This window comes from Sander vitreus, chromosome 18 (genome assembly GCF_031162955.1).
Source record: "Sander vitreus isolate 19-12246 chromosome 18, sanVit1, whole genome shotgun sequence".
Lineage (NCBI taxonomy): Eukaryota > Metazoa > Chordata > Actinopteri > Perciformes > Percidae > Sander > Sander vitreus.
Window position 1 is genome coordinate 15,406,714 of NC_135872.1, and position 27,569 is coordinate 15,434,282.

The 27,569-nt window shown below is 40.5% G+C and overlaps 1 protein-coding gene across 1 annotated transcript; it reads right to left on the bottom strand.

Annotated features, from left to right (window-relative positions):
• Positions 1–1,791: 1,791 nt before the first annotated feature.
• On the bottom strand, positions 1,792–27,391 carry pinx1 (PIN2 (TERF1) interacting telomerase inhibitor 1). Its single transcript, XM_078274528.1, has 7 exons — positions 27,302–27,391; positions 26,612–26,721; positions 26,429–26,521; positions 23,100–23,181; positions 21,263–21,355; positions 16,835–16,917; positions 1,792–3,161 (listed from the first exon to the last, which is right to left on the bottom strand). Exons 1-7 carry the CDS (start codon positions 27,318–27,320, stop codon positions 2,481–2,483), a joined length of 1,161 nt encoding a protein of 386 aa, XP_078130654.1. The 5' UTR covers positions 27,321–27,391; the 3' UTR covers positions 1,792–2,480.
• Positions 27,392–27,569: the final 178 nt, after the last annotated feature.

Here is a 27,569-nt window from a genome sequence, read left to right on the forward strand (position 1 = left end):
TTCTGATCGTAACAGTACTCACAGGTGACTTTAAGTCTTCTTTGGTTTTCCTGGAGCTGATCATTGGTTGAGCCTTTGCCATTTTGGTTATTCTTCGATCCATTTGTTCCCACGTCTTTCAGGCTTTGGATGCCATTTCAAGGCATTTGAAATCATTTTGGCTGAGCAGCCTATCATTTTCTGCACTTCTTTATATGTTTTCCCCTCTCCAATCAACTTCTTAATCAAAGTCCGCTGTTCCTCAGAGCAATGTCTGGAACGACCCATTTTGCTGAGTATTTCAGTGTGAAATGCACTATAACCAGCATGCACAACATTTGCTTCCTTCCTTCAATATGGGCCATAATTGACACCTGTTTCTTCACAGAATCAATCACCTCACTAATTGAACACAACACTGCTATTATTTTGAACATGCCCCTTTCAATTACAGATTCAATTACACAGAATGAGCAGCATGCATGTCTTGACTGTTGGGTCTGTTGGTTTTCTATGCCTCTACAACACTTACTAGTAAATTATTTGCCATGTAGAAATATCACTTCTACCAAGAAATTTGATTTATGAGGTTAGTGATGTTGGACTGCTATTATTTTGAACACAACTGTATGTCTGCTCTGGATTGTCTTTAGTCAATCCAGAATTCTGCTGCAAGTCTACTCACTAACTCAAGTAGACAATCTCACATTACCTTGGTACTTAAGTTTTTTCACTGGCTCACTGTTGCGTATAGAACTCAATTTAAAATTCTGACTCTTACGTGCAGAGTACTGCACGGTCCTCTCCTGCACGTGGCTTAGCTACTTCACCCTTATTTGTCAATTAGCTCATTTAGGTCTAATAAGCTAAATGTAGGCTGTCCCACGAACCCGGCTTAAGATCTGAGGTGATTGAGCTTTTGAGTCCATAGCACCTAAACTATGGAATGCTCTGCCTCCTCCCTTGCGGCCTGCCATTTCAGTGGATTCTTTTTAAAAAATATCAGAAAAGACAAAACTGTTCAGAAAGGCGTGTGGTTGACCAGTATACACTTTCAATATTATTGTGTAATACCAATTGTGTATCGTGTTCTCATTCTGTTTCTTGTGTTTGCCCCTGTAAAGCATTGTGACTTATGTCTGCGAAAAGCACCTTATAAATATGTCAGTGAATGGTGGTTGAACTACAATATATTCATAGTGACTGATGTGACTTTTAAAAGTAGATACATTTTATTTCTTAACATAAAACATGATAGCCTCATCTGTTAGAGAGCCAAATTCTTTTTTGTAACAAGGCATCTTTAACTTAAAAAATAACTTTGAACTGTATGGACTAACGGGCTTTGTAATAAACTGAATTGACTTCATGACTTTACAGAAAAAGCAGACGAAGAAAAAAACACCTGTGCATCATACCTACAATACTAAGGCAGATTCGGTTTACACAGTATTACAAATGAAGCAATCAAATTGCAGTTTTCTATGTTGATTTGACGTGTACGATGCGACATCTATAGTTTCCTTTTTCCTCCTTTGACTCATGCAACCTCACTGAACAAAACTGGCTTGTTGAGTTTGTCTGTTAGGTCAAAAAAAAGATTTCATAACCTTAGAAGTGGAAAGGGTGACTGTTGTGAAAGCCTTCCATCTTTGAAGGCATAAATCAGTATACATTTTTAGATTACCTTTATACAGCTCAGATTCAGTATTTACTGCTCAACAAAAGTAAACCTATTTCTCCTCACCACACTCCTGTTGTCCTTATAAATTCACCTACATTTCACTCCACCTATGAAGGGAAAAAACAACATGCATTGGAATTTTGGATTTATTAAAACAAAAAAAAACAGGGGATTTGATCCTGTTAAAGCGCCAAAGTTCATCGGTTTTCTTACAGCTCATGAATTTGTCAGACAAACAAATTACATCTGTTCATATTTGTCAAATCTTATCACATCAAGAAGGCTACTAATGTCTGTGTGCTTCTGTTGTTTTTGCAAAACTAACAAAAACTGTCTCTGGGTCACTTTCATTAAAGGAGATATCCATTGTCTGAAGAACTGGAATAAGATGGTTAAACTAATTGCTGGCAAAAAAATTAAATCCACTTTGAATGCTAAATAAATAGTAATGATGATGCATATAAGGTGGTAAGACACAAATGATGGCATTTGAAGAAGAAGAAAAAATACATATTGTTTGCAAAACAACAAAAATAAAATAACCATTTTTCCTAATTAAGCAATTTGGATACATTTTATTCAATAAGAGACACATGGCAGCACTCATCCAATTATTTCTAAATTTCATGGAAAAACTGACTCATTTAAGAAAGAATGCCAACTTATGTCTGTATGAATACATTGTAGACAGTTTTTTTATGTGATCAAATGTCTAAGGTTATTGTAGACTATCTATACAAGACATTTAAGGCAATCACTTTGTACACGTGCCCCCATGATCATGGGTGGCATTAGAGGCCATTCTATTAATTTCATCCTATTCATGACATTTCTTTTTCTTTTTCTTATCCTTTTTGGATTTTTTCTGTACCAGCTCCTCCATGTTCTCTTCAACTACATCGTTCACCTCCTCTCGTCGTTTTTTCTTCTTTTTGTGAACAACCTCAGATTCTACAGTTTGATCCTCAGTTGGCCCGTGTCCATTTAGAAGCTCAGTTTCCTTATGGTGTTTTTTAAGCTTCTTCTTCTTCTTCGATGGAGGCAGCTCCTCACAGTTCAGCTCCACACCATAGGTGGAGCTACAGTTCTCATTTGTAGCTCCTTCACTTTCTACAATTTTCCTCTTTTTCTTCTTTTTCCCCGAACGCTCCTGCTGTTGGTCCTCATCGTCCACTATTATGATAGGAGCAGCAGTACTGTTCTCTTCAATCACTTCCAGCTCATATGACTTTTTGCTCTTCTTTTTCTTCTTTTTCTTTTTGCTGATGAGGATGGGACTGGGTTCCTCAGATGGACACAATGTCTCGTTGGTCTCCACTGAGGGTGCTGTACTCTGGTCCTGTCCACGAGCCTTCTTCAACTGAGCCATTCGCTGTGCAAAATACTCCTGCATAGTGAGAGTACTTTTCACAGTATTGGTGATTGACTCTGTATCCAGTTCAAAGGCAGCAGGAGTAAAATTCTCCGTCTCACCCTGAGAATCATTGCTGTTGCTCTCCTGGACCAAAAACATGAGAAGACACAGTTAGGATATAATGCAGCATTTAGGGGATCTACACAGAAATAGACAGACACAATGGTGGACCGAGGAGCTTAAGTGATCGTCAATCATCGTGCAGAGATTAACCAGGCAGATTTTTTAAGATTTAGTGAGTGAAAAGAGCCCCAAATAGGATGTTGCGGTAACAATAAGTGTTAAAGGATCATCTTAAAATAAGCATCACTGGACCTAATTGTCACACATGTGACATTTATCATCATCTTCTTACAACACAATGCAGCTCCATACATCCAGCTGTGTGTCCTTGCAAAATCAGGTCCTTAACAGCCTGACCCAAAACATACCTTCTTTAATAAATAAACCATTACGTGTTGACAGTGTACAGGATGTATTTTTTTCAGTTCACATTGCAACACTATAGAACTGCGTTCACATCAAATATAAAGCATACCACTTTCGGAAATCATTTTACATGGTTAAGAAATATTTACATTGCAAGTTCAATGTGTGAGTCAAAGCTGTAAAATGTGTTTTTTTTTGGTTTTTTTTTTTAAATCGGACAGTTACATCAAGTACTTAGACATGCTTATACTAAGCTGAAGTAACTACGCTTCTTTAGCATCAAAATTTAATTACACAATACACAAGACGCAATAAATGTGTAGTTAATAGCTCTGGTGATTTCAGTTTTTGATGAAACGGTCAGGTGTTTACAATATTTATTATTCAATGTTAATTTGTTTTTCTCTCTAAAAGATCACTTTTTTGGCATTCTGCCTGTATAGACAGTGGCACTGGAGATAGACAGAAAACATACAGAGCAAGAGAGGGTATGACGTGCGATAATCAACAGTAGGAAGCCAGGACACTGTTCATTTTTCAAAACTGTTTTGTAGAGTTGTTAAGCCATTGTCTCAAATATCTGTCAGGCAACTGTGGCGATAATTTACAGTATATGTGACCACTATTCTTCTTGGCTAATGCAGGTTTCTGGTGTTTGGCATAATGTCATCTTGATTCTGAGAGACAAGACTATTCCCCCTGCAACATGACATAACTGTGCAATGTTTGCAACTATGTAGGCAGTTGTTTGTTAATTTGTGAACCTCCTCAACGTGTGGCTGCCAAAAAGTATAGCAGCATCAGATACACAGATTTCTGTCAGAGAACGACCCATTTTGGGATCAAAGTGGAAGCTGCTCGGAGCAAAAAAGGCTTCAACTGATTCCAGAGAGGCAGTTGGAAGGTGATCCCTTTGCTATAAAAACACTGAAAATAGCTATAAAGGAGAAAAGCAGAGCAGAACCCATTTGTTTAGGTTAAAATGTTTCCAATTTGGGGACGTGAGTCAGTCAGTCTGGTCACTGACATTATTAAACAGGGACTACTTTACAACTGTGAGGTACAACACGGTCTAGTTTTTAACTCTACTGCATGAACAATTTGTCACCTCACCCCTGCCACCCATTCGTCTTCATTTTCCTAATGGCCTACTCAATGCATAATGATTTGTCCAGAAGAATACAGGAGGTCCTCTTGAGAATCACACTAAACAATGCAGCTCTGTGTATTGCCTGCCTCAGAGATGGTGAAGTGGACGGCATTTTTTCAAACCCTACAGATTAGAGATGAATTGAAAACACAGTGTTGTGTCGAGTCACCTCGTGGTTTGGCCTTAAAGCTTTTACATTCAGATTACACTTCTTTGACCCTTAACACTGACTGAGACAGACAACCTAACTGATAGGCTGGTAAAACAATATTAATGTAGATCCAAACAGGTCTTGTGGGACATAAATAAACCGAAATGTGAAGTGACGTTACTACATATGCTGGGCTTCCTCGTACATTGTATCTATAATTTGGTTCCTTAGGATTACCAAAAGTGCCAAACTAGCCACCGGGGACTTCAGTGAAACCATACAAGCTATTAGTCTTAACCCGCTAAAAGGCTCTTCATCATATATTTTCATAAGGGCATTGTTTTGTGGCCTAAAATATTGATTAATATGGTAAGAAATGATTGCTCCGTAAATATACCCCAGGTTCAATACTTTTTTTAAGGTTCTAGATTGTATAAATTACATGCATGTAAAATCATTATTTAACATAACATGAGTTACTGCATATTCTGTTGACTGTATTCCATCTAAAAAGGATGGATTCAGAAGCTTCACAAAGTCATGAAGCACATGATTGAGGCTATATGACAAGGCAGGTGTTTAACGGACTACAAAGTTTTCCGTCACCTCAGACTTCGAGCAGAAAGAACCCCAACTTCTAACAACTTCAGGTGAGGTGCCATTAAAAAAAACTTTCCAACTTCCCAGAGAAAATCTATACTCCCTGTTACTGCACAATGGCATCCTCTCTGCTTGGGAGAGAGGAGATGGGGCTTAGAGCTGACAGCGCCAAACAACATGTAACTGGGATTTGGGAAGATGGCTGGGGGCCACTTTAGAACTGCCTGTGAAATTACTCTCAAGAGAGGGAATGGGAGAATGAGCGAGGGGAAAAAAAACAGAAAAAAAAACCAGGAGAGTGACAGAGAGAAACATCTCCTTCATCAGGGAAGTGGCTGGAACTTGGTCCATGGTTCGTCCTCACTGCCTGGGGATCTCCATTAGACCCTGATCCGACAGGACACACATGCGTACAGTATGGATACAAACCAGATCCAGTCAGCATTACTGGCAGCCCTGGAGATTTTTGTTGGCGAGTGTTGAGGGCAACATGTTACCAAGGACTCGGCTGTAATGTTTGAGATCTTCTTTCCCTATTTCCAGGAGTGTGTATTTTCTCTGGTTATTATCAGTCACAATTTCTATTAATGCCAAAGTATATAGTGTACAGCATGAAACAAACCCTCAAACCAGAATACATGTAATATACAAGCTTTATCATAAAATATTTTAACATAAAATAGCAATCACACAAGGCCAGTAAAATAATTTATAATATAATACCAAAATGTAAGCAGTGCAGTATCAAAACTTTAAGATTCCTAATTTTCTTACTAAACCCGTCATTACAAAAATGTTTGTGTGTAGTATTAATAGATAAAAATGTACACTTTTCCTCAAGACCAGTGACATTTTCTTCTTTAAGAATTTGAAAATGCCTTTATTACATAATAATAAATAAAATGGGTACTAATTTACATTCCTGAATGAATAATGGACAGTCAAATTACTACAGAAAGTCTTACGTTGTAGCTACATATAGTTTGAAAATTAAAAAAAGAATGGACTGCAGACCTCAGTTTGTCAGTCACTACTTTTACTCATTGAACGGATTAGTTTAAGCCCTTGCAGCAAAAGACTAAAATGTCAATATACATTTGCATAGTGAAGGCAAGTAAGCTAATAATGCCATAGTGATTTCACTTTTTTTTCCTTTGTGTAATGCCAATCCTTAAAGAGAAAAATAAAATTTAACATAACTCGTTTTACTATTTAAACGCTCAACCAAATTTAAATTTTTTGTCCTATAATAGTAAATGCACAAAAGGAATTTGCATGAAACCAACAGCTCCAGCTCAAGAAGGGACACAACCAGTTTATAATAATTTATAAAATCAGTTAACATAATTGCTGGAACTAGAGAAGAATGATTGAAAATGGCAGTCCCAGGCTACAACACAGTGGGGTTGGAGAACACGCCTATATCTAGCAGTGTCTACTACTCCTACTCCTCCTCCTCCTCCTCGACCCAGAACCCCAGGAAAAGGATGCGCTCAGTGCACTGTGTGCAGTTCTGAGATAAGGCTCCTTCAGCAGAGGAGCGGTCTGGCTGGCTATCGGGCCCTTCCTGCTCCACTCTCTCCCCTGGCGGGGGCTGGGGCTGGGCAGGGAACACAGGGAGGGCCCCGCAGAGGGTCCCAGAGAAAAGGAGAGGGTGGGAAGACATTCAACAGGCCGCCTCCTTCAAGACACTCCAGTTCTATCTCTCCCTGCTAATGTAACCCATGGAAAGCCAATGGTAAGACATGTGCCAAGATACTGAGGCCAACATATTCACGAGGAGAGTCAATCAAGCCAGCAGAGGGATGGTGGAAAAGATTCACTGTGAAACATTTTTGACCCAACAAGATCAGCAGAGAAATTATATTGACATGGCTAGATCTTAAACCTTTATGGAACAAGAAAAGCTACAAGCTAAGATTCCATTATCAATACTTTTAGACATGTCCTAAAGTTTTTAACAGTCTTTGCTAATACAGAGCAATATTCTATTAATCTTCCCCCTACACTGTCGAGCTACATAGGGCACAATTAAGTACTAGACTACATGAAAGTAGGCCTACCCAAGTAGTAAATCAGTAAACGATTTTGGGACTGCTTAACAGCTCTGCATTTAGAAAAAAAATCGCCCTTGAGCGGATTCCTATAGTGTTTCTATCGTTTTATACATTACCTGTAGAGATAAGCACTGGTATGGAGCCCTTGTGGTAGGATTGTTTGGACAGGAGTTTAACCTGAAACATGTCCCTGAAATATAGCAAAATATAACAACTTAGTGACCCTCTGTGGAATCAGCACAGGACATGCCTCATATTTTCATTTGCCCTATACTTAATGCTAACGAGTGGACGTTATATCGGCTCAACATTAAACATTTGCTGGTTAGAGCTTTTCAAAGGGTTAATTCTTTTCTGTTTCAAATCACATTATGTATCTGCGTTTTCTAACGGTTAAGACAAAATAGGGAATCTGAAGACACCCATCTTAGTCATGATGAGCATTTGTCATGACTTTTATAGATTACATGGTTAGTTGTAGCCCTTATTCTAGGGTATTACCAATTAACAATCAATCACACTCCTTCCAGTTGTTATCATGACCACAAAGGTCCTGTATTTTGTGAAGCCAAGCATGGGTATGCTTGGCAGCTCTGTTTCCATGATGAAACAATTAAAACCAGTGAATGTTGTTGCAGTAGGTTTTGACCTACCTCAACCTTGACAAGACTGAGCTCCTTTTCCTTCCAGAGAAGGGCTGTCCTACCCAGGACCTTACTAGAACAACTGACAACATTGTGGTAATCCCCACCCAGACTGCTAGAAAACTAGGTGTGACACTTGACGACCAACTCTCCTTCACTGCCAACATTGCTTCAACTACCTGATCGTGTAGATACATGCTGCATAACATCAGAAGGATACGTCCCTTTCGAACGCAGAAGGCGGCTCAGGTTCTGGTTCAGGCTCTAGTCATCAACTCCCTCCTGGCTGGCCTGCCTGCATGTGCCATCCGGCCCCTGCAGCTCATTCAGGAGGCAGCAGCTTGACTTGCATTCAACCTCCCCAAGTTCTCTCACACTACACCGCTCCTCTGCTCTCTTCACTGGCTACCAATTGCTGCCCCTATCCGCTTCAAGACACTAGTACTTTCATACAGGGCCACGAATGGATGAGCCCCAGCTTACATCCAGGACATGGTCAAACCCTATACCCCAAACTGCCCACTCCGCTCTGCATCAGCCAACCTGCTTGCTGCCCCCTCACAACGAGGGACAACTAATCATTCAACGAAATCCTGACTGTTTGCTGTCCTGGCTCCTAAATGGTGGAATGAGCTCCCTATTGACATCAGGACGGCCGAAAGCCTACGCATCTTCCGACGAAGGCTAAAAACACTCTTCCGACTGCACCTCAGATAAAAAAAAAATTATATACACATACACACACACACACACACACACACACACACACACACAACAGAAGCTCTGGCCGCCCTGTCAAGGACGCTTGTCAAAAAGTACGGGGAAGCTTTTGACGCTTTGGCCGCTCTGATGTGGCAGCATTCTATGTTCGATCATGTTCAATCTTAACTTTACTTTACTAACACCCCTCAGTGTTGTCAGCTGCACCCCGCTCCTCTCAGCCCAAAGGCAGCCTCACAGCACTTCCTGTGTGAATGATACCGTGTGTGTGCACGTGCATGTGAGGGAGAGAGAGGGCAGCTGACAGCACTGCCAGGGTAACAAGCTTACGAACACCCCTCAGTGTTGTCAGCTGCACCCCGTTCCATATACGCAAACAAAGTCATATCATAAATTATAGGGAACCCAGCAACAGCGATGATGAGCTTTTCCTCTATTTTCTCAGAACTAATGTTTTGGTAGGAATGAAAGTTTACATCGTATGTTTCTCTGGAATCAGCCAGCGCGAAGGACGTCTATATTCCAATTGGTTGCTGGTCGTTTGCCGCTGAACCGCGTCATTAGCTCATTACCAAACTTCAACTTTCTGCTTGACGCTCTGGTCGCTCAACACGCCCAAAACGCGGCACCGACAGTTTTGCCGCTTTTTGCAGCTGAGAGAAGCCGGCTTCTATTGAAAATGAATGACTTCCTGTAACTTTGAAGCTCAAGTCGGCGGCGGTGTGTACGTATGCTTAAAGCTGCACTTTCATATGGTTCTTTGTAGTTTTGCTTATTTAAAGCTAATGTACTTGCACTTACTACTTGTTGTCTGTAGTTTGCACCTTCAAGGTTGAAAGCAATTAATTGGAAGTCGCTTTGAATAAAAGCGTCAGCTAAATGACATGTAATGTTTTTATGCATAAGCCAACTTACACGTAAAACATGTTTTTGTTAACCCTTGAAGGGAAAAGAAGTCAAATAATTAATTTGTTAACATTTCATATTAAAACCTGGATAATACCCCCACCAGATTAAAAGAAGGTGTTACTTCTCGGTGACGGTTTTTTTTAATTGGGCATTTCATGGTAGCTCCAAAACAAACAGCAACCGGGCCAGCCTTTCCTCGCACAACCAGCCCTTTTAGAGCCTCATGGAAAAATTATGAAAAATGGTGACTGGTTATATGTGTGGTGATAAGTTCCATTGTATTTATTAAAAGTTATGAAAACAAATATGTCTTACTGATCAGCTTTTCAAAAAGGTATAAAGTCACCTTCTGGCTCAAATGTTAATTAGCATTTGGCAAAGCTGCAGTTGCCCATTTATTTTCTTAAAACTGCCCGTTTGCATTATTTGCTGTTTTTCCAATAATTTCTAGCCAATACTGGTTGGGTCTGTAATTGCATGAGTGTGCCCTCATTGTCCTGCCACAATAATAAATTTGGCGATACTCAAGGTCTATGGATCAGGACCCTGATTAGCCAGCTGTCTCTCCCTGATGAGCACACAAGTCCAGCAGGCCATCCTTCATGAGCATGATGTGGGCGGACAGAAAAACAGGTGGATACATTATTCCCTGGTAAATAAGCAAACCCTTCGGTTGAACATCAATTTTTTTAAAGTAATGTCACTGCCTCCAATGTGATCCTAAAATGTTACTCCTTTTCTGCAGAAATTATATTTACACAAGGTAACAAAGTTAAAAACTATAAAATGATGTACTGTAAGTACATTAAACGCCACACATGGAAGCTTCCATAAAGCAATACTTTTGCTAAAGGCACATTTTGTGTGTGTAGTTGAGACAAAACACAAAAAAATGGGATTTGAAAAATTGCACTTTGTGCCCAGTGCGAGAACGTTTATCATAAGTAACAAATGAAGACAACATTATGCATGCAGCATGACTGCCCTGTGCTTGTTCAACATTGCAAATGCTTGCCGACAATGCCCCCCTCAAGAGCATAGGGTCCCCTCACCCCAACCCCAGAGAGGGAAGATACAGTGATTATTTTTTCTCCCGCTGTGATTTATTAGATTTAAGAGTCAGTGATTAAACGGTAGTCGGCTGCTGTAAACAGCCGAGAGGGCTGGAAATCTTTGGGCGGTTAGCTTCACCAGGCGGTAATTACCCCGGCCCCATGTATTCTAGCTTAGGCCCGTAACTAAGAGACGGACGCCCTTTTTCTTTTTTCGCTGCGCTAATCTGTAAGTGTCAGCGAGCTGGCATGGCCAGGAGGGAGCAGTCCACAGAACTGCCAGGGAGGTAGGTGGTAAGTGTGTGTGTGTGTGTGTGTGTGTGTGTGTGTGTGTGTGTGTGTGTGTGTAGCAAGGGCTGGAGCGAGGGGGGTCGCTTGGCGGGTCTTGATATTTTCAGCGGTAGAAGCTGACGGGCCCGTCAACAAACATGCTCAAGCTTTTGCTTGAGGCAATTAGATGTTATCTGAGAACGCATTAGAGCTCTTCGGCTTCACAATAAGCTCAGCTCCCTGCATGAGTGCAGTGGCCCATTCAAACTGCGACAACGCACGTTTACACCGGCATCCCCTTTCCACAGATCAATGCTAAGGTTGATGGGACAACTGAGCAAAAAAGAAAATCTCTGCTTTAGTGCCGTATTCCTATTCATACTGTCAATAATACAATGCAGTGGAACTCAGCAGTAAGTAAAGAATGTAAACCAACAGGTCAGACACTTAACCCTGTGGAGAATAGAAGTTAATAATAAAACTGCTTGATACAAACATACTCAAATACATACAGTGCTCGCCATGTGTAAAGCCATCTAAGCCAGCCTTTATTAGTTTATGCCCCAATGATGAAATAGATACTTAAATTAACAACAATGGAAGACAAAAAAACTTGTCAGACTGAAGTCAAGATGTAATAAAACAGATGTTTTAGTCAAATGATCATAGCAACTAAAGATATGTTAATGGAACCATTGTATGCCTCATCTACGACAAACCAGCCCGGTTGCTAATAATTTTAAACTTTCAAAATAACAATTCACCACTACCTCACTTCACTGTTCACAGGCCTCAGCAGCAACCTGTGAAACACTTTGAGTTGAAGACCATTTCTGTACTGAAAAGACATTTTGGCTCTGCGCTGTCAGCAAAGTTTCACTGCTGACTCCGCCCATCGACTCCCTGGCGCCTTGCAGACGCATCTGCCAAACGCTCGAGCCCCCAACCTGCGGCGCCCCTGCCCCATATTCCTTAAGACGGTGGTATCAGGGGAGCCCCCGCTGACGTGCGATCTTTCATGTGGAAGACGCGTGGGCAGGAAAAACTTGCAACAGGTGCCACCCGATGAGGCCTGATCCTCGGCCCTTTGTGCCTGAGCAGTAGTGGGAGTGGGAGAGGCCGCAGGGGTCATGCTGACCCGAGAGCAGGGTGAGCCATACCGACTTTCTGACTGGAGGGTTCAGACGTCAAAACAAGCCTTGTACCAAATTATACTCAACCATTATTCTTCCCTGACATTTTTAAGGAGTACAGAAATAATGAACGGGTTGATGTAACAATTTCGATGCTTATAATATCGTATCTGTCGACTGTAAAACTTAATTCTTTATAGATATGAATGTAATTGTTTTACTCTACCGATTAAGATGCTGAATCAGTAAGCTTAAAATAAAATGTAGCTGATTTATAAAATTACACGTGGGGTTCTTTACAAAATCAATATCTGGTAGATTAAATCAAAAAACTGAAATTTTGCAATCTAACATTTTCTGTAACATTTATTACAATGACAGTTTAAATGTCTGTACCTAAGGCATGGCCATTTTACAGTCATAATATACTTTTAATTAGAAATAGTTATTTTTTTTAAATAGCTGTAAAAGAAAACAAAAAAGATAAAAACTGAATTTGTCTTTTTTTTTTTTTTTTTTAAACACCCCCACTCCCTAAAAGAAACATAGAAGCAAATGTAGGTGGAAAAATAAAAACTATGGCTTGTTTCCACCTTTCATCTGAGCTGGCAGCTTTAAAAAATGACTAACTTTTGTTGATGTATGAATCGGCGAGGAGTCTATTTATCAGCAGGCCCTTTGCGGTCGCCCGCTTGGGTCCCTCAAGTCACAAGCCGCGTCGCTCCCCTTTGACTGATTAATTAGCCAATCAGAGGACATTTTTCACTGGGCGGCAGAATGGTTTATTTCAGCTAATGCCGGGCTTTCGAGCTGAGGCCCGTTGGAGCCTCGTCGGCTCTTTCGGCCTGCCTGAGTGGCCGGGCAGAGGGGCAAGGGAGATAAATCAAGCCGGGCTGGCCCTCCATGTGGCTCCCCTAACTAAACCCCCTGAGAAGGGCACAGTGGTGGAGAAGGAGGAAGGAGACGGGGACGCAGGACGGCCAGGGGCACTGCTCGCCCGCCGATAAGCACGGGGAGCACAGGGCTGCCAAAGTGCCTTCATTTAGAAGTGGCCGGGGCTTTTTGATATCTCGGCAGAGAGAGAGCCTGTCATTTGTCATACTGTGAGTAATTGTGTTGAGGGGCGCAAGAAGAAGCAGGAGATGGAGGGGGCTTGCAAGCGTGGGATAGGTGATGGATAACAGAGAGCCACGTAGATGGACAGGTGCTCCACAACAACTTGATAAACTCTCACTGGTCAGGGAGAGGTTAAATAAGGGGTTTAAGCATACATTTGCAGGTGGCTACGCGGTGAGGTGGACTGAGGTTGAGGGTGAAATGGTGGTCATCCATTTATCCTGTAGATCAGGTTTGTATTTAAAAACTAAATTTGTTTGAAAACGTGTAAATTCAATTGTGTTTATCACTAAGGTCATGGTGGTCGTGTCGTACCTGACTGCATTATATTGAGGTGTTTTGGATTGCATTAGATTGTACAGGAGTACCTACTAATGTGGACACTAAGTGTATGTTTGGTATGCTTTTACTACTTCAGTACTCACTCTTCCATTTTTAAGTAGGGCTGGATATTGAACCTCAATACATTTCAAATAAAGTCTGAAATTTGTCTGTCATTGGTGATTAAAAAGTGTCAAAAAGTTGACAGTGATACGCTTGCGTAGGCTTGTTCAATTATTCTTCTACCTTATCAGATATCTAATGATGACATCCTAAAAATTTTCTCAAAATATGCATTAAAAATAAATAAGCCTTTTGAGGGACTTATGGGATGTGGACTTATTTTGTTGTCACACACATACTGTGGTCTTAGAATTTTATTTCCTTGTGCATCTGTGGTTGTTTGAAGAACACCAAAAGCTCTCCTCCTACATTTTAGTTTTAACTCCAAAATATATTTTTATACAAAATAAATCATGAAAACATTTTACAAATTTGAAAGTTGAAAAAAAAGAGGGCGATTTTCTACGGACTACTGTCAGGGTAGGTGGATTAAACCAAAACATAATTTAAAAAAGACAGATGAAACACAATTATGGATGAAACCAAGTGGCAAACTGAACACAACCAATTATTATGAAGGGGGTTAATATGCTCATTTGGTCTTTGTAACACATCTAGTCCTGCCTTTGACGAACAGGGACAGCTGAGTGCTTGTGTGTCTGCCTGTCTGCGTTTCAGGGAGTGTTGTGAGCAGCGATAAGAGGCGAGCAGGAAGCACATCACTGCAGAGGAAGGAAAACCCCAGCAGTGGGGGATTGGTGGAAGGGAGGCTGGAGAGACAGCAGTAGGTGGTGGGTGAGGTACTGGAAGATTCATGAGTGGGACGGAGGGCAGTTCTGGATTAGCCAATCCAGATTTGGTCAGGTCCCCTGGCCTCACCACTAAACCAAAGCCCCTAATGTTCAAATAGTCACTAGTTAGGAGTATAACCCTTTAGGGTACTGAGATTATTCCATGTGTGTACATAGTAGAGCATAATGTGCGCTGTAATAGTGATGGTGGACTACTGTAAGCACAGATCAGGGTGCGCTGAGGGTCACTTGCAGTGTCACTGACACACTCACAGGAGATTCTGCACAATGCCTAGAGCTTGATTGGTCCATCACCCTCTTTACCTCTTCCCAGTAACCTCAGATGTTGCTGGGCTTCAACACAAGGCCTCACGGGATGCCATTGTAATTGTGTTCAGTGTTTTCGATATGGTCAATGGTGTCCCTCCTGGCTGAAAAATAACAACCCATAACCAAACGATTAGGGTATTGCTTGCATTTCCAATGTTAATCAGCCAGGGAGCAGTAGCCATTGTGATGTTATGGCTCGACACCTGCGGGGGAATAGAAAAGGTTTTTCTCGTGCAATTTATGGATTTAAAGATGCCAATTTCTTCAAGCCAAATGCTTGAGATAAACAGGAGGAAGCCAACAAGAGGCTTTTCTCTGTCTGAGTCCAAAAGCTACATTCGTCATTGTCCTTTTGGCTCTGTATGGAGTCAGCAGAACTTGTGACACCAAAAGTACCAGTTTATTGAATGAAGATGTATTAATTTATAACAAAAGACATGGAAGTTCTGTGTCCGTTTGTGTCACTACTCATGTTTTTACAATGACAATCACAGTTTATGTTCATGCAAAGTCAGAAAAAAGTCCCATGTTAGTATCCAAAACATCCAATATCTGAAAATGTATTTAAGGTTTTGTTTTTGATAGATAAGCCAAAAGGAACTTACTAGGACTGAAATGTCTAAGCCTGTAAGCTACATTTCAAAAAGCACGAGAGGCAGCATAACGCCAAATGACAAAGTGACGTTTGATGTGACCTAACACCAATGCCAGAAGCAAAAAAAAAAACTTTTTTGCAAGCGTCATTATTTCAGATTTCTGCACACATCACCCCAATTTTGATTTGCCTTTAATAATGCCCCCTGGCATTATAACAACCTGATGTGAGCGCTCCAAGACAGAAGTAGAGAAGAGGGGGAGTGCAGAGAGAGGAGTAGGGGGTAAGAGTGCAAATCCTTTAACTGGATTTAGATGCTCTTGCCGGCATCAGTGGCCTGTTGGCAGTGTTAAAGCTGCACGATGTGACATTGGTAATCTAGGGCCACAGGCTGCTCAGGAGCTTGGCGCTGTAGAAGCACAAGGATCACATTATACTGCAGCGACTGATGGAGGCATCAGCATCAGTGGTCACCCTTAATTACCAAGACAGAGGCAGATAAGCTCGAGCCACCTGGCCAGAGGTATGCCATCTCCTCCCCTAGTGCACACTTGACATTGACTGGGTTAAGAGAGATCACAGGCCTTGGTTTAGAAAACTAGTTTCACTGCAAAAATAGCAATTTACAGTTTGGATTAGGAGTATTTTCTATCGATCTTTTGTACCTGGATATAGTGCACTTAAGAGACTTACTGGATCTAATGAATAATCATATATTACAGGCATTAGTCATGTCATATTTCCTATTTTGGATATAATTACTACACAAGAAAGTCCTAGAGACAAGTGCATCTGATCATAAACTGACTGTGAAAGACGATGAAAGTCGATCACTTGAACACACTTTGGAACTATGGAAAAGTTATTTTCACTTTCATTTTATTTATTTTATGTGTCATGCTTCAATTATATGCACTACTTGCACTTGTTTATGCTGTTTATAGTTTGTTTTGTGTTTCTGTGGATAAATGTTTTTTTGGTGAATATTTGGACGTTTTATATCTAGGTTGTTTTATGACAGAATGAAAGCAAGCCAAACCAAATATTATTTCTGAAGTTGTAAAGTGATCGACAGCGTGCAGGCTTTTGTTTGGATTTTAAACATGGTTGTATGCGCCTTTGTTTTCAGGTTAAATTAAATTATGTTGGGGCGCCTGGTTAGCTCACCTGGTTGAGCGTGCGCCCCCATGTACAGAGACTCAGTCCTTGCCGCAGCGGCCGTGGGTTCAATTCCCACCAGCGGCCCTTTGCCGCATGTCAGTCCCTCTCTCTCCCCTTTCAAGTCTTAAGCTGTCCTATTAAATAAAAATTATTTTTTTTTAAATTATGTCAAAATAAAAGGAGGAAAATATCTGCCTGAATTATAAGGCCAGACAGGATTTTCTTTCTCATTGCGGATAATGTAAGTAAACTTGATGCCTCTTACCTGCTCTTTGTCACTGGCAGATCTTCCTCTCTTCCCAAAGATACAGTTAAGGTCTGTTTCACTGCGGGAGGACAGGTCCTTTCCTAAAAGGGGGAATTGCCATTTAAAAAATCATTAAAACTATAGAAATGTTTGGCATATATTATATATAGGACTAATTCAAACAAGATAAAATGACACAGAATCACCAATTCACAAGGCAAAGCATTGATGGCATAAACTAGTGGGTTTTTACATTTGCAAATTTATTTAAAAATGCAGACATCTAAGTGTGTGTGTGTGTGTGTGTGTTGGGGGTAAAAGGTAAGGAGAGGTGGTCTCTTGAGCAAAGAAAGGGGAGATTTGCGTTGTTTGCTTTTTGCTCCAGGGATAAAACGGTAAAGAAAAATAAATAGACGACAAGGTCTGCCACGCCACACCTCCGGATTCCCATTTTCAAGCCGGGCCTCAAAGACTCCTGGAGCACACAGTCGTCTGTCTCAAGACCAGGTCCTGTTCGTACAGCTGCATCCTCTTCCTTCAGTGGGGCTCCGATAACATTTGGTTATTTATTGCTTTTAAACCTCTATCTCCCCTACTCTTAGCTTTGAAAGTCACTGCATATGCAGGTCCAAGAAGTAAAACCAAGAAAGTATGTTGAAAACTAAAATAAATGGGGGGGGAGGGGGGTGCCTGTGCTGTTTATCATCTGCTGAACTCAGGTCAAACATAAAATTATGCCCAATCTGACCTTTCGCTGTTTGGATGAGGAAGTACCTGTCAGAATTCTCAGGGTTTTAGGTGAAAGTGCAAATAACAATGTTCTGATAAAAAAGGAGTTAAATCATTGAAAGGTGACTAAATGCCATTACGCAGGATGAAGCATGTGCACTGCTGTGGTGCATTGGAAAGTGTTAGTGAATACATGCTGGTTTCCAAGGACACGGTTGAAATGGCAACAACTGTCAGTACAGATAACTAGTCAAACCAGACCAACAGATCACTGAGGCTCTACAGAGAAATCTACAAACCTAAAAAAATTAAATTGATTGATGGCATCCAGTCATGGACTGGAGGTACACGTGATGTTTCTAAGGAAACAAATAACACAACTTACTACGTGTGGCCCTTAGCTCTTTAGTCTGATGATATGCTGTAGTTCATATGGTCCGTCATGTTTTCTCAAACCTTTCAGACTGGCTGAAATGTGAATATTTGTTTTGTTAAAAGCCCCAAGACTACGTTAAAGCCAACCGCACAGAGCAACGGATGGAGAGCTGTAGTTAAATTCTGCATCAACCACCCTTGCTGCTGTGACAGGGGATAGATGGAGGTAGCAATTAAAACTGGGTTACTGGTTTATGCTGTGGGCCCCAGACCTCAGCAGTGGAGATTTTGGTGCCTTTCCCCACAAACAAAGGACATCAATCCTCAGCGCTGGCAGTGAGGGAACCAGCCTGAACAGGATATCAATAAAAAAGTAGGAGAGAGTAAGGAGGAGGCCTGCGCTGAGACGGAGAGGGAGATTGGGAGGTTCTTAGATGCTTATGTGGCCACAGCATTTTTTGCATTGATGACTTTACAGATATATCAAATGAACCAATCAATAATAAATGACTAGACAAGACTAGTACTTAAGCAGGAATGCATGGAATTTAGTAACAAATTATACACTAAGCTAATTATGTATCTTATATTTTTTATGACTGGAAATGAAATCAGGTTTAAAAAAATGGCAAATTCAATGGTTGACCGTTGCCTGATCTCTGCACATCCAGAACTATAAGTAGCAGCTGACATTTCAACCTCTCATGTAACATGCTTAGCAACACTAAATCTATTACTAAGCCTTAACTTGGCAACAGCTTTGCCGGGAGGGAAGCCGGCATCGGAGCAGTCAGTGGAAGCATGCAAACAGGCGTGGCTGGTTATATGTTGCCAGGTAACCATGTGGTTGTCCATGCAAATCCAGACCACAAGGCAATGCCAACAGAAGGAGATGATTAGAGAAAGTAAAAACTCATTAATAAAACAAGATTGTAGCTGTCTAATATCATGGCGAGAGGACCATACATATTTCCTGCATATAGACATCCATTTTAAAACAGTTTATGCGTAGTTTATGTTAGTTTATGCCTGTCAGACCACTTAAGGCAGGAGGATCACTCAACTCCAATTTCCAATCAAGTTATGAATCGTTTATGGACAAACAAGAAGTGCCAGTGTCCCGTCTGTTGCATGACAACGGTTGCCGCCTCTTTTGAGTAGACGTGGTGTTAAGTTGCCAAAAATGGGTCTACTACCTACAGAGCCACAAACTGGCTCAAGATTGAATTCCAGTGTAAACACACTTTCCCCTAAACTGCCTCCTGCTGTTTTCTGACAGCCTGAGAAAATAAACATTGTGAAAGAAAGTGGGTGTCAAATGTCTTAATGTAACAAACAGAAGCAGTGGCAGGTGCTACCTGCTCTTTAGCTTCCCCCTGACATGTATGAACAGCTGGTGGTGATAATGGAAAGGATTTTCTCAAATGGATTAGAACTCAAAGTCATGTGGGATCAGACTTTATTAGATGATGACAAGTTGGGGTGTTTCTGAAAAGAGCCCCAAGTTCAGAGTCAACACCAATGTCCACTGATAAACAAGAGACAAATGTGGCTGTCAAAATGACAAAAACACTTCAGCAAGGTATTGTTGGATATAGCTGTAAGAATACAGAGGTCAAAACAGAAGTGTAGCATTTAAATAGGCTCACAGTTTGGTGGGATTCACAGTACTAGAGATATTGATGAAATTTAACTAAAAGGATTTCAGTGCAAAATGCAAATAATATCTTACATTCTCATTATGCTGATCTGTCATTAAGCATCTATAAACTAGTGATATTTAGAGACAGCAGGGATGCATTCATAATCAAAGCAGCAAACATATGCAGACTCCCAATACGGGACATCAACTGAGGCAAACGTTCCTCCGCACAAGTCAGACAAGTCAACTTTTGCACAAATTCGCTGTTACACCGAGTTGTATGACTTCAATAAAGTATGTATAGAGAGTGAGGGCAGAAAGGAGAGCATCTGGAGGAAAATCATCGCATCCCTAATGTCCTTGCTTCATGTCTTAAGTGTGCCTTGTACAGTGCATCTGATCCACCGGGGATTTTAATTTGGCAGAAGCCAAATTAAGATCACAAAAACAGGGTGAGAGGGTCTGGGGAAGAGACTGAGGCCAGGTTTTATCTGGCAGGGTCATCTAATGGGTCACACAGCCTCTGGGAGGTGTTTTTTGGGGGCCAGTAAATGGACATGCCAGATGCCCCAAACAGGAAACAGGAAGTTGCTATTGAATGACGTAAAATATAAAGAGGCTCTTCCAGGTCAGGCAAAAGTTGAGATATTTTGTTTTCCCATGTATGTTGACCTGACCATTATATATCAATTACTTTAACACAATATTTGATGAGCTTGCACCTCTATTCTTGCATTCGGAATTACTGTAATAAAAAGAACTCACATTAACTAATATTACTACGTATTGCAAGTTTGAAAATATAACACAAAGCCCTAATGGCAATTTTCTCAATCTTAAGAAAATGTATATCACTCAACTATGCTCCATGCTCAAGTAAAGCAGTTCAGCAGTAAAGTATGGGCTACTGGTTATTCATTTTGGTCTCCAGTGGTCCTGAACACCAAATTCCTCCTCGTGCCTATCAGTGTACTGGCCTTGACCAGCAAATCTTGTCTTCCTGACGTGTAAAGGAGTAATGAAAGTAGAAAGAAGAGTTATTAATAACCTCCCCGAGCACTGACCGGGCCAACTGACCCAGCACGGGCTGACAGAGCTCTGATCAGCATCTGTGGTCTGAGCCAAGTGCACAAGGCTCAACGAGGGGTTAAGGAGGCTTTTTGTCTGTCTGGGTTGATTGTATGAAAAGATGGAAAACTAAAAAAGTAGAAGCACACACTTAAAGCAACACCAAAGCACTTTTCCTCTTCGGTCCCCCTACAGGTTGGAAGCGGAATTGTCAATTACCATTCTCATTCAAACTACAGATCCGCTACCCGATCTGGCAAACTTGCATAGTGCGGTTATAGCCGATAGATTGCCGCAAAGCGAATGCAGAAGTGCTGTTCACCCTGTTACGAGTTGATGAACCACTGAAACGATTTTGGAAACATTATTTTAAGGTACAAAAGAATCTTTGGTGTTGCTTTAAGTTGTTGCTTCTGGGAGGGGGTGGGGGGGTGTGCTGAGCCTAAATTAGTACACAGTTGCCTTGAAAAGATCATTTTTGGTACACGCTGAACATGTAATTCAGTATGTTCAGAGTTTGTTACATAATACTAAAGGTAATCAATGTAATGACTGTTGAGAATGAGAAAAGAAAACCATTTCTTCTGAGCTAGGTGTATCCCTCTGATCTCCTGCTGTAAAGATAAACTCACCCTTAGTGAACTTCATGTAATGGACCCTCTTTTTGGAGGTCTTGGACTTCTCTTCCAAGCTGAATCCTTTTGGCTCCTCTGGTGGTGGAGGTTCTATAGATAATTAAAAAAAAAATACAAAAGAAAATATGGCCACGTGTAATTACAAATTCATGTTCAGCAATTTTGCACATCTTTACCAACTCGAATAAAACAGTATTCCATATATGCTTGGTTTCCCAGAACAGTGATAAAGAGGTTTATTGTATGACGGTGACTGTTTTCTCTTCTAAATGTTGCAGTGCAGCACCCTCTACTGTCCAATAGATGGACCAACCAACCAGAAATAGCTGCACTGTAATTTGGTGTAGTTGTGTAGTTTAATACAGAGCCACAGTGTTGGGAAGGTTACCACTGAAAGTAAGTATAGAAGAGCATAGATATATGGCATATTACATGTGATGGGTCATGCAATGCTTGCTGGAGTTAAGTATACATTGATGTATCAACCTTAGATAATGTAGTGTCAGTCATATCATATGTATGTATCATATGTCAGTGTCAGTACATATATTTCTATATTACTACCCACTAGTTGATGAGAAATATAAATTTAATCACTAATACATATAAAATAGGCAATATCCTTTGGCCAGATCTAATCAACTATTTATAGTCACTTTCTTTTTTTACACAACCGGAGCAAACAAAGTGCTTGATCACATTGTGGTGTTGCAGGGGCAGTACACTTTAAGGACCTTGTTTTTGGTTTCATACTGAAATCAATTAAAACATTTTCTTTAGTGCTGTCAGTTAAACACGTTATTAACAGCGTTAACGCAAACCCATTTTAACCGCGTCAATTTTTTTAGCGCGAGATTAACGTTCTTTTTGGCAGAGCAAACGTTGTAGTTTTTTTTCACATGCTGTTGCAACAACTACTAAGGTTAGAAAAACTACAACACCACACCGGATCTAGCTAGACCGGAAACAAAACAACAGGCACGCCAGCACCTGTTTGGGCTTGCGAGCCGGCCAAAGAGTAGTAGGCTAACGTTACGTTTTGAGTGGATGGCGAGCGCGAGACGCAGAAATGGATGCCAATAAGATTCTGAATGGAAAGTTTACTTTTAAAAGGTTGTCGAGGGGGGCAGTAGTTTCACGCATACACTGGAAGTGCTGCAGAGTGCAAACGCTGTCTCAACCGGTGATCACTGGACGTCAGTGAGTAATCAAAATTATTTAGAAGTTACTGCACACTATATTGACTGCATAGCAGCATACGGTTTTAGGACTGTGTTGTTTGTATCATTTTGACCGTTTTTGTCATTTGGGACATTGTCCACCTCCTTTTCTGTCCAGGAGAATTGTTACATTCCTTATTAGAAAAATGTAAAGGTTACAAATGTCCTGCTGTGGCGTTAGGTATTTGGAGGAATTGTGCAATACTGACAGATTCACACATTTTTGTTTACAGTAAATAAAAAACAAATACAAATCTTAAAGTCAAGTTCAAAAAGTAACTTTCTTTGCATTAATTTGATTCCCAATTAAGATACATTGGTAAGAATTGCTTTCCATTGTTAATATGTACTTAAACAGTTCTGAAATGCAAAATAATAAAATTTTATTCATGTGATAAAACATGCGATTAATCGTGATCAACTATAGAAATTTGGCGATTAATCGTAATTTAAAAAATTAATCGTTTGACAGCCCTAATTTTCTTTAATGTAATTGGTATGTGAAGAAGAAGTGACACTGGTTTGAACAGTACACAGAACTTGACCACGACAAATAAATTCTCAACCCATTAGTAAACAGTGCAATATACGCACATTACAAACACAGTACATACCAGTGCCGCTGTTTTGACCATGGCAGTTGTTCAGTTGAGCAAGAAGCTCATTAAAATCATCTTGGTGGGCGATCCAGTTATCCTGTAAACACACCAGATGTCAACACAACAGAACCGGCAATTAACTTCAAAAGTAATACAGGAGATAATTATGGATTTGTATACTGCCAGTTTATTAGGTACACCTAGCTAAAACTAATGCAATCTAATTAGGGCTGTCAGCGTTAATCGCGATGCGATTAAGGGCCGACGCGATGAATTCTTTTTTAATCGCATGCCGGCATTTATTAATTTATTTTACACTTCACTCGGCTTTGCGTCGTGCCTAACAGGCTACTATTTTGACCCTTTGCAGCAGCGTTACTTATCATCAAGCTGCCACTTCCTCGTAACACATCCTGCTGCTGCAGGCATGGTGGAGAAAGACCGCAGCAATGACATCCTGAATGGCGCTTTTTATTTTCCAAAACTCCCGGACGGCTAGTACACAAGTCGAAAGCCATATGCACGTTGTGTAAAGCCAAATTAAAATATCACCGAAGCACGTCAAGCTTGAGCTACTACCTATGGAGCTAAGCATAGTAGTACAGTTAACGTGAACGGGGTGGGGGAGGGATGAATTTTCGTTGCTGTGGCCCGCCGTACAGGTTAGTTTGACCAGCGGGCAGCAGCGGTGGCTGGACCGAGCAGCTGCAGCGGCCATAGCGGGCGATCACGGGGGGAAATCCTCAGCGGTGAAATGCGAACGGGGGCTGGAGTATAACCTAGCTAGGTGGAAAGCTAACGCTAGCCGGCCACCTGTTCCATCAATCCTGCTTGCAAGTGTCCGCTCAGACAAAAACTGGACTACATCCAACTTCAACGAAACTCCCAACGCGTGTTCAGAGACTGCTGTGTTTTTGTTGTTGTGGAAACAGTGTATCGGACTATCCAGCCTGTTTCTCTGTCGCCGGGTAAGAGTGGAGATGGGCTGTGTTAACACGGCAGAAATGAGCTGCTCATTAACCGGTGATCACTGGACGTGAGTGAGTAATCAACATTATTTAGGAGTTACTAAACACTCTGGTAAGGATAGGGATTTTTAGTTTTTTAGTTAGGTACTTGGAGGAATTGTGCAATAATGACAGATTCACACATTTTTCTTTTGTTTACAGTAATAATTACAAATCTTAAAATCAAGTTCATAAAGTAACTTTCTTTGCATTCATTTGATTCCCAATCAAGATACACTGGTAAAAATTGCTTTCGATTGTTAAGATGTACTTAAAAACTGTTCTGAAATGCAAAATAATAGAATTTTAATCATGTGATAAAATATGCGATTAACTATAGAAATTCAGCGATTAAAAAAATGAATCGTTTGACAGCCCTAAATCTAATACAATCGCCCTTCCATAAATCCTCCCTTCGTGAAGGCTATAATTGTTTAGGTGTTATTTTAACTGTATGACCATTTTGGAGGATGAAGTTTGCGGTGCTGTTGAATTGAATCGTGTAATACAGGTGTTTATTATTTTTTACAGCCCATTTATATGAAAGAGGGTAGTCTTATAGCAGAAACATCTCTCTGTATAATGCAATAGTATGATATACTATGGTGTTTTTTTTCCAGTATTAACCTCTTAACCAACGGCTGCATTTTCAAGCTTTTTGGTCTAAACGACATACCCAAATTAAAAGTGGTACAGCTCCCATATACTTTGACACTCAGGGATGTGCCTGGTATCATTGGAAAGGTAACACTCAAGGTTTTGTTACAAGTGTCAGTGTGATGATCACGTCAAGATTGTGAGGTGAACAGCTCGTTTTGGATATAATGGCTTGGATATTCCATTTCCTTGGACTCTTGGAGATTTAAGAAAAAAAAGTTTTGGGCAAAAAATCCCCGCAGTGGCTAAAAGGACAAGGAAAAAGGTATGACTACACTAGAGACGAGCTGCGCTGTTTACGCTGTATTGTTTTATTTTCTATAACTTTGTAGCAGTTGTATAACTGCTATAAATCATCTTATGCTTTGTGTGTGGGCTTAATGGAATCCTGAGAGTCTAAGCTTTCAATTGGTGTGTCGCATGGCTGTATATTTTGAAGATTTAATGCTTTAAAGTTATAAAAATGTTTATGAGTGGAGGTTACAGCGACGCCACAGTGAACGTTAAGAGGTTAGTCTAAGTATTTGTGTAGTCATTTAAATCAAAATGAAATAAATGTAATTTTAGAGACTGTAATATTCCTCAAGAAAGCTAGATGATAAATTAAAGTAGTTTAAATAAACCCCCTCAAGGCACATACAAATACACTGCTCCCATGCATTGAAACCTACATCTACAAACAGCCTTGATGATCTAATAACATCTTTTTAGGTTCTCTTGGAAAATCACTCAAAAAAAGAGTCTTACGTTTTTTACATGTTAAAGGCTAACTACTCTTTTTTTTCAACCTGTTTTCGTGTCTAAGTGACTGATGGGAACAACAATCTTTGACATTGGTCCAGTATTAAGCAAGAGTGCTTGCAGCCCGCGGCGGCAAAAACAAGCTGCAATATAAGTTAATAGGGCAATTGTGCAGCTTGTATTTATTCACAAAAGTGCTTGTTTTGCCATTGACAGGCTGATATTTCCATAATGTCCGACAACATTATGGAAAGGATTTTTAAGGAGGTCGACCTTTCTGTTAAAGAGTAAGATCCTTTTTTTAAACATAAAAACATCCGCGAAATTGTGTTCGCTAAAGCCACCAGACTCCATGTAAATAAACAGTAATTTTAGCACAAAATAAAACTATGTAAAGCGGTTTTGGGTCGTCTTTCCCTGTTTGCAACAATCACAACTCTAGTTTTGGTCGAAGTAAATACAGTTTTCCAAGTTACACATGAAAATACGTTGCCTCTTTTTTTAAATAGAGTCTGGTGGGTTTAGTGCTAGTGACCTCAGAGCTGTTTCTGGTTAAACAGAAAGGTCTTGAATAGGTTTATTATAAAAAGGCCTATCTCTGTAGGGATCCTTTCCATAATGTTGTCAGACACTTTGTCACTTAATCTGAGCCTTTCAGCGGCAAAAAAAGCACTTTTAGTGGACTAAATTGCCGATGCACATTTGCCCCACAGGGTTACATTGCAGCTCTGTCTGTGGCTGCTGGTTACAGCGTTCACACTTATTACTGGACCAATTCCAAAGACTGTTGTTCCTATCAATCACTTACACACAAAACCATATGGTCCTGGTTGGAAAAGTTACAGTAGTTACACTTTAACATTAACAGAAATTGTGGAAAAATGAACAGACACACAAAATAATTTAATGTAAGTATTAAGTCACAAAGTGTGTGCTCACCTCATAGCTGGCATTGGTTCCAAGACCATAGTTGTTGTTTTTAAGTTTTACTTTGATATGGTCAGTGGAGCCTTGCTCACTTCTGCCCAGGCCCTTAACATGAAAAGAAAAGACATAACATTGACACAGATGTTCACCAACTCATTCATACACTGTTGACCCAACCAGGAAGATCTCTCTCACCTTGCCCTTGGACCAGCCCATTCGCTCCAGCATCTTCTGACCGAATTTGGAGTCATCCTTACTCCAGGCGCTATTCCTGGGGTCAACAGACCACTTCTGTTTCCTCCGGGCTGGATAGAAAGCAGCAACATCATAACATAAAAGTCATCATACACAAACAAGCAGGACATTTCAAACCCTTACAGTATAGTCATAAGGTCACTTGGTCAAAAACATCGGGTTTTGGCCCTGATAATAAGCAGGACAATGAGGTGTCATGTGCATGTAAAAACAATGGCTGACAACTGTCAACATGACGGAAATCAGACCAGAAGCAATGCTTTAAACGCATGCTGAGAACAACTGAGAACAATGTGCCATAGCTTACATCAAATGCATTTTTTAAATAAAAGACTAAATAAATACAAATGTTAGGCCATTAAGCACAATAAAGTTAGCTAAACTGAGCTAATGAAATGTCACTGCAGTGAGATGCAGAGTTACAAGAGAAAGCACGTGTTTACAGACTGCTGTATCAATGCTAATGCTAGCAACCCGAATAGTTTAACAAGTACGGAATACTTTCGGAAGAACCCCCTCTCGGTAGCTGGTTGCGGAGGGTTTTAGCAAACACAAAACATACAAATGAACGTTGTTACAGTGAAAGAAACAGGGAAATATCCGTCAAAACTCTAAAAGAAATTTACGTACGTTCAGCAAGCATGGACATCCTGTGGTCCTTAAACAGCTTGACGCAAGTTGCGAAGGGTTTCCCAGAAAATGCCTGAAGACAATATGACCCATGGATGATATGACCACGCTGGTTGTGTATGTCGTAAACATATCCCTATAACATATTTTTGTGTGTCGTATTCCATACGGATGAAAGTATATTAATTAGTACATTATTCTAACAATTATTATTAAAGTTATTTTAATAATATCACTGCAAATGATTATCTTCGCCAACAGAGAGCGC

What these genes read in the sequence shown, in the direction of transcription:
- pinx1 (XM_078274528.1), bottom strand. An exon ending in TGGGCTGGTCCAAGGGCAAG is followed by an intron (nt 26,522 to 26,611) that starts GTGAGAGAGATC and finishes TTTCATGTTAAG; the next exon opens with GGCCTGGGCAGAAGTGAGCA. An exon ending in GAACCAATGCCAGCTATGAG is followed by an intron (nt 23,182 to 26,428) that starts GTGAGCACACAC and finishes GTGTGTTTACAG; the next exon opens with GATAACTGGATCGCCCACCA.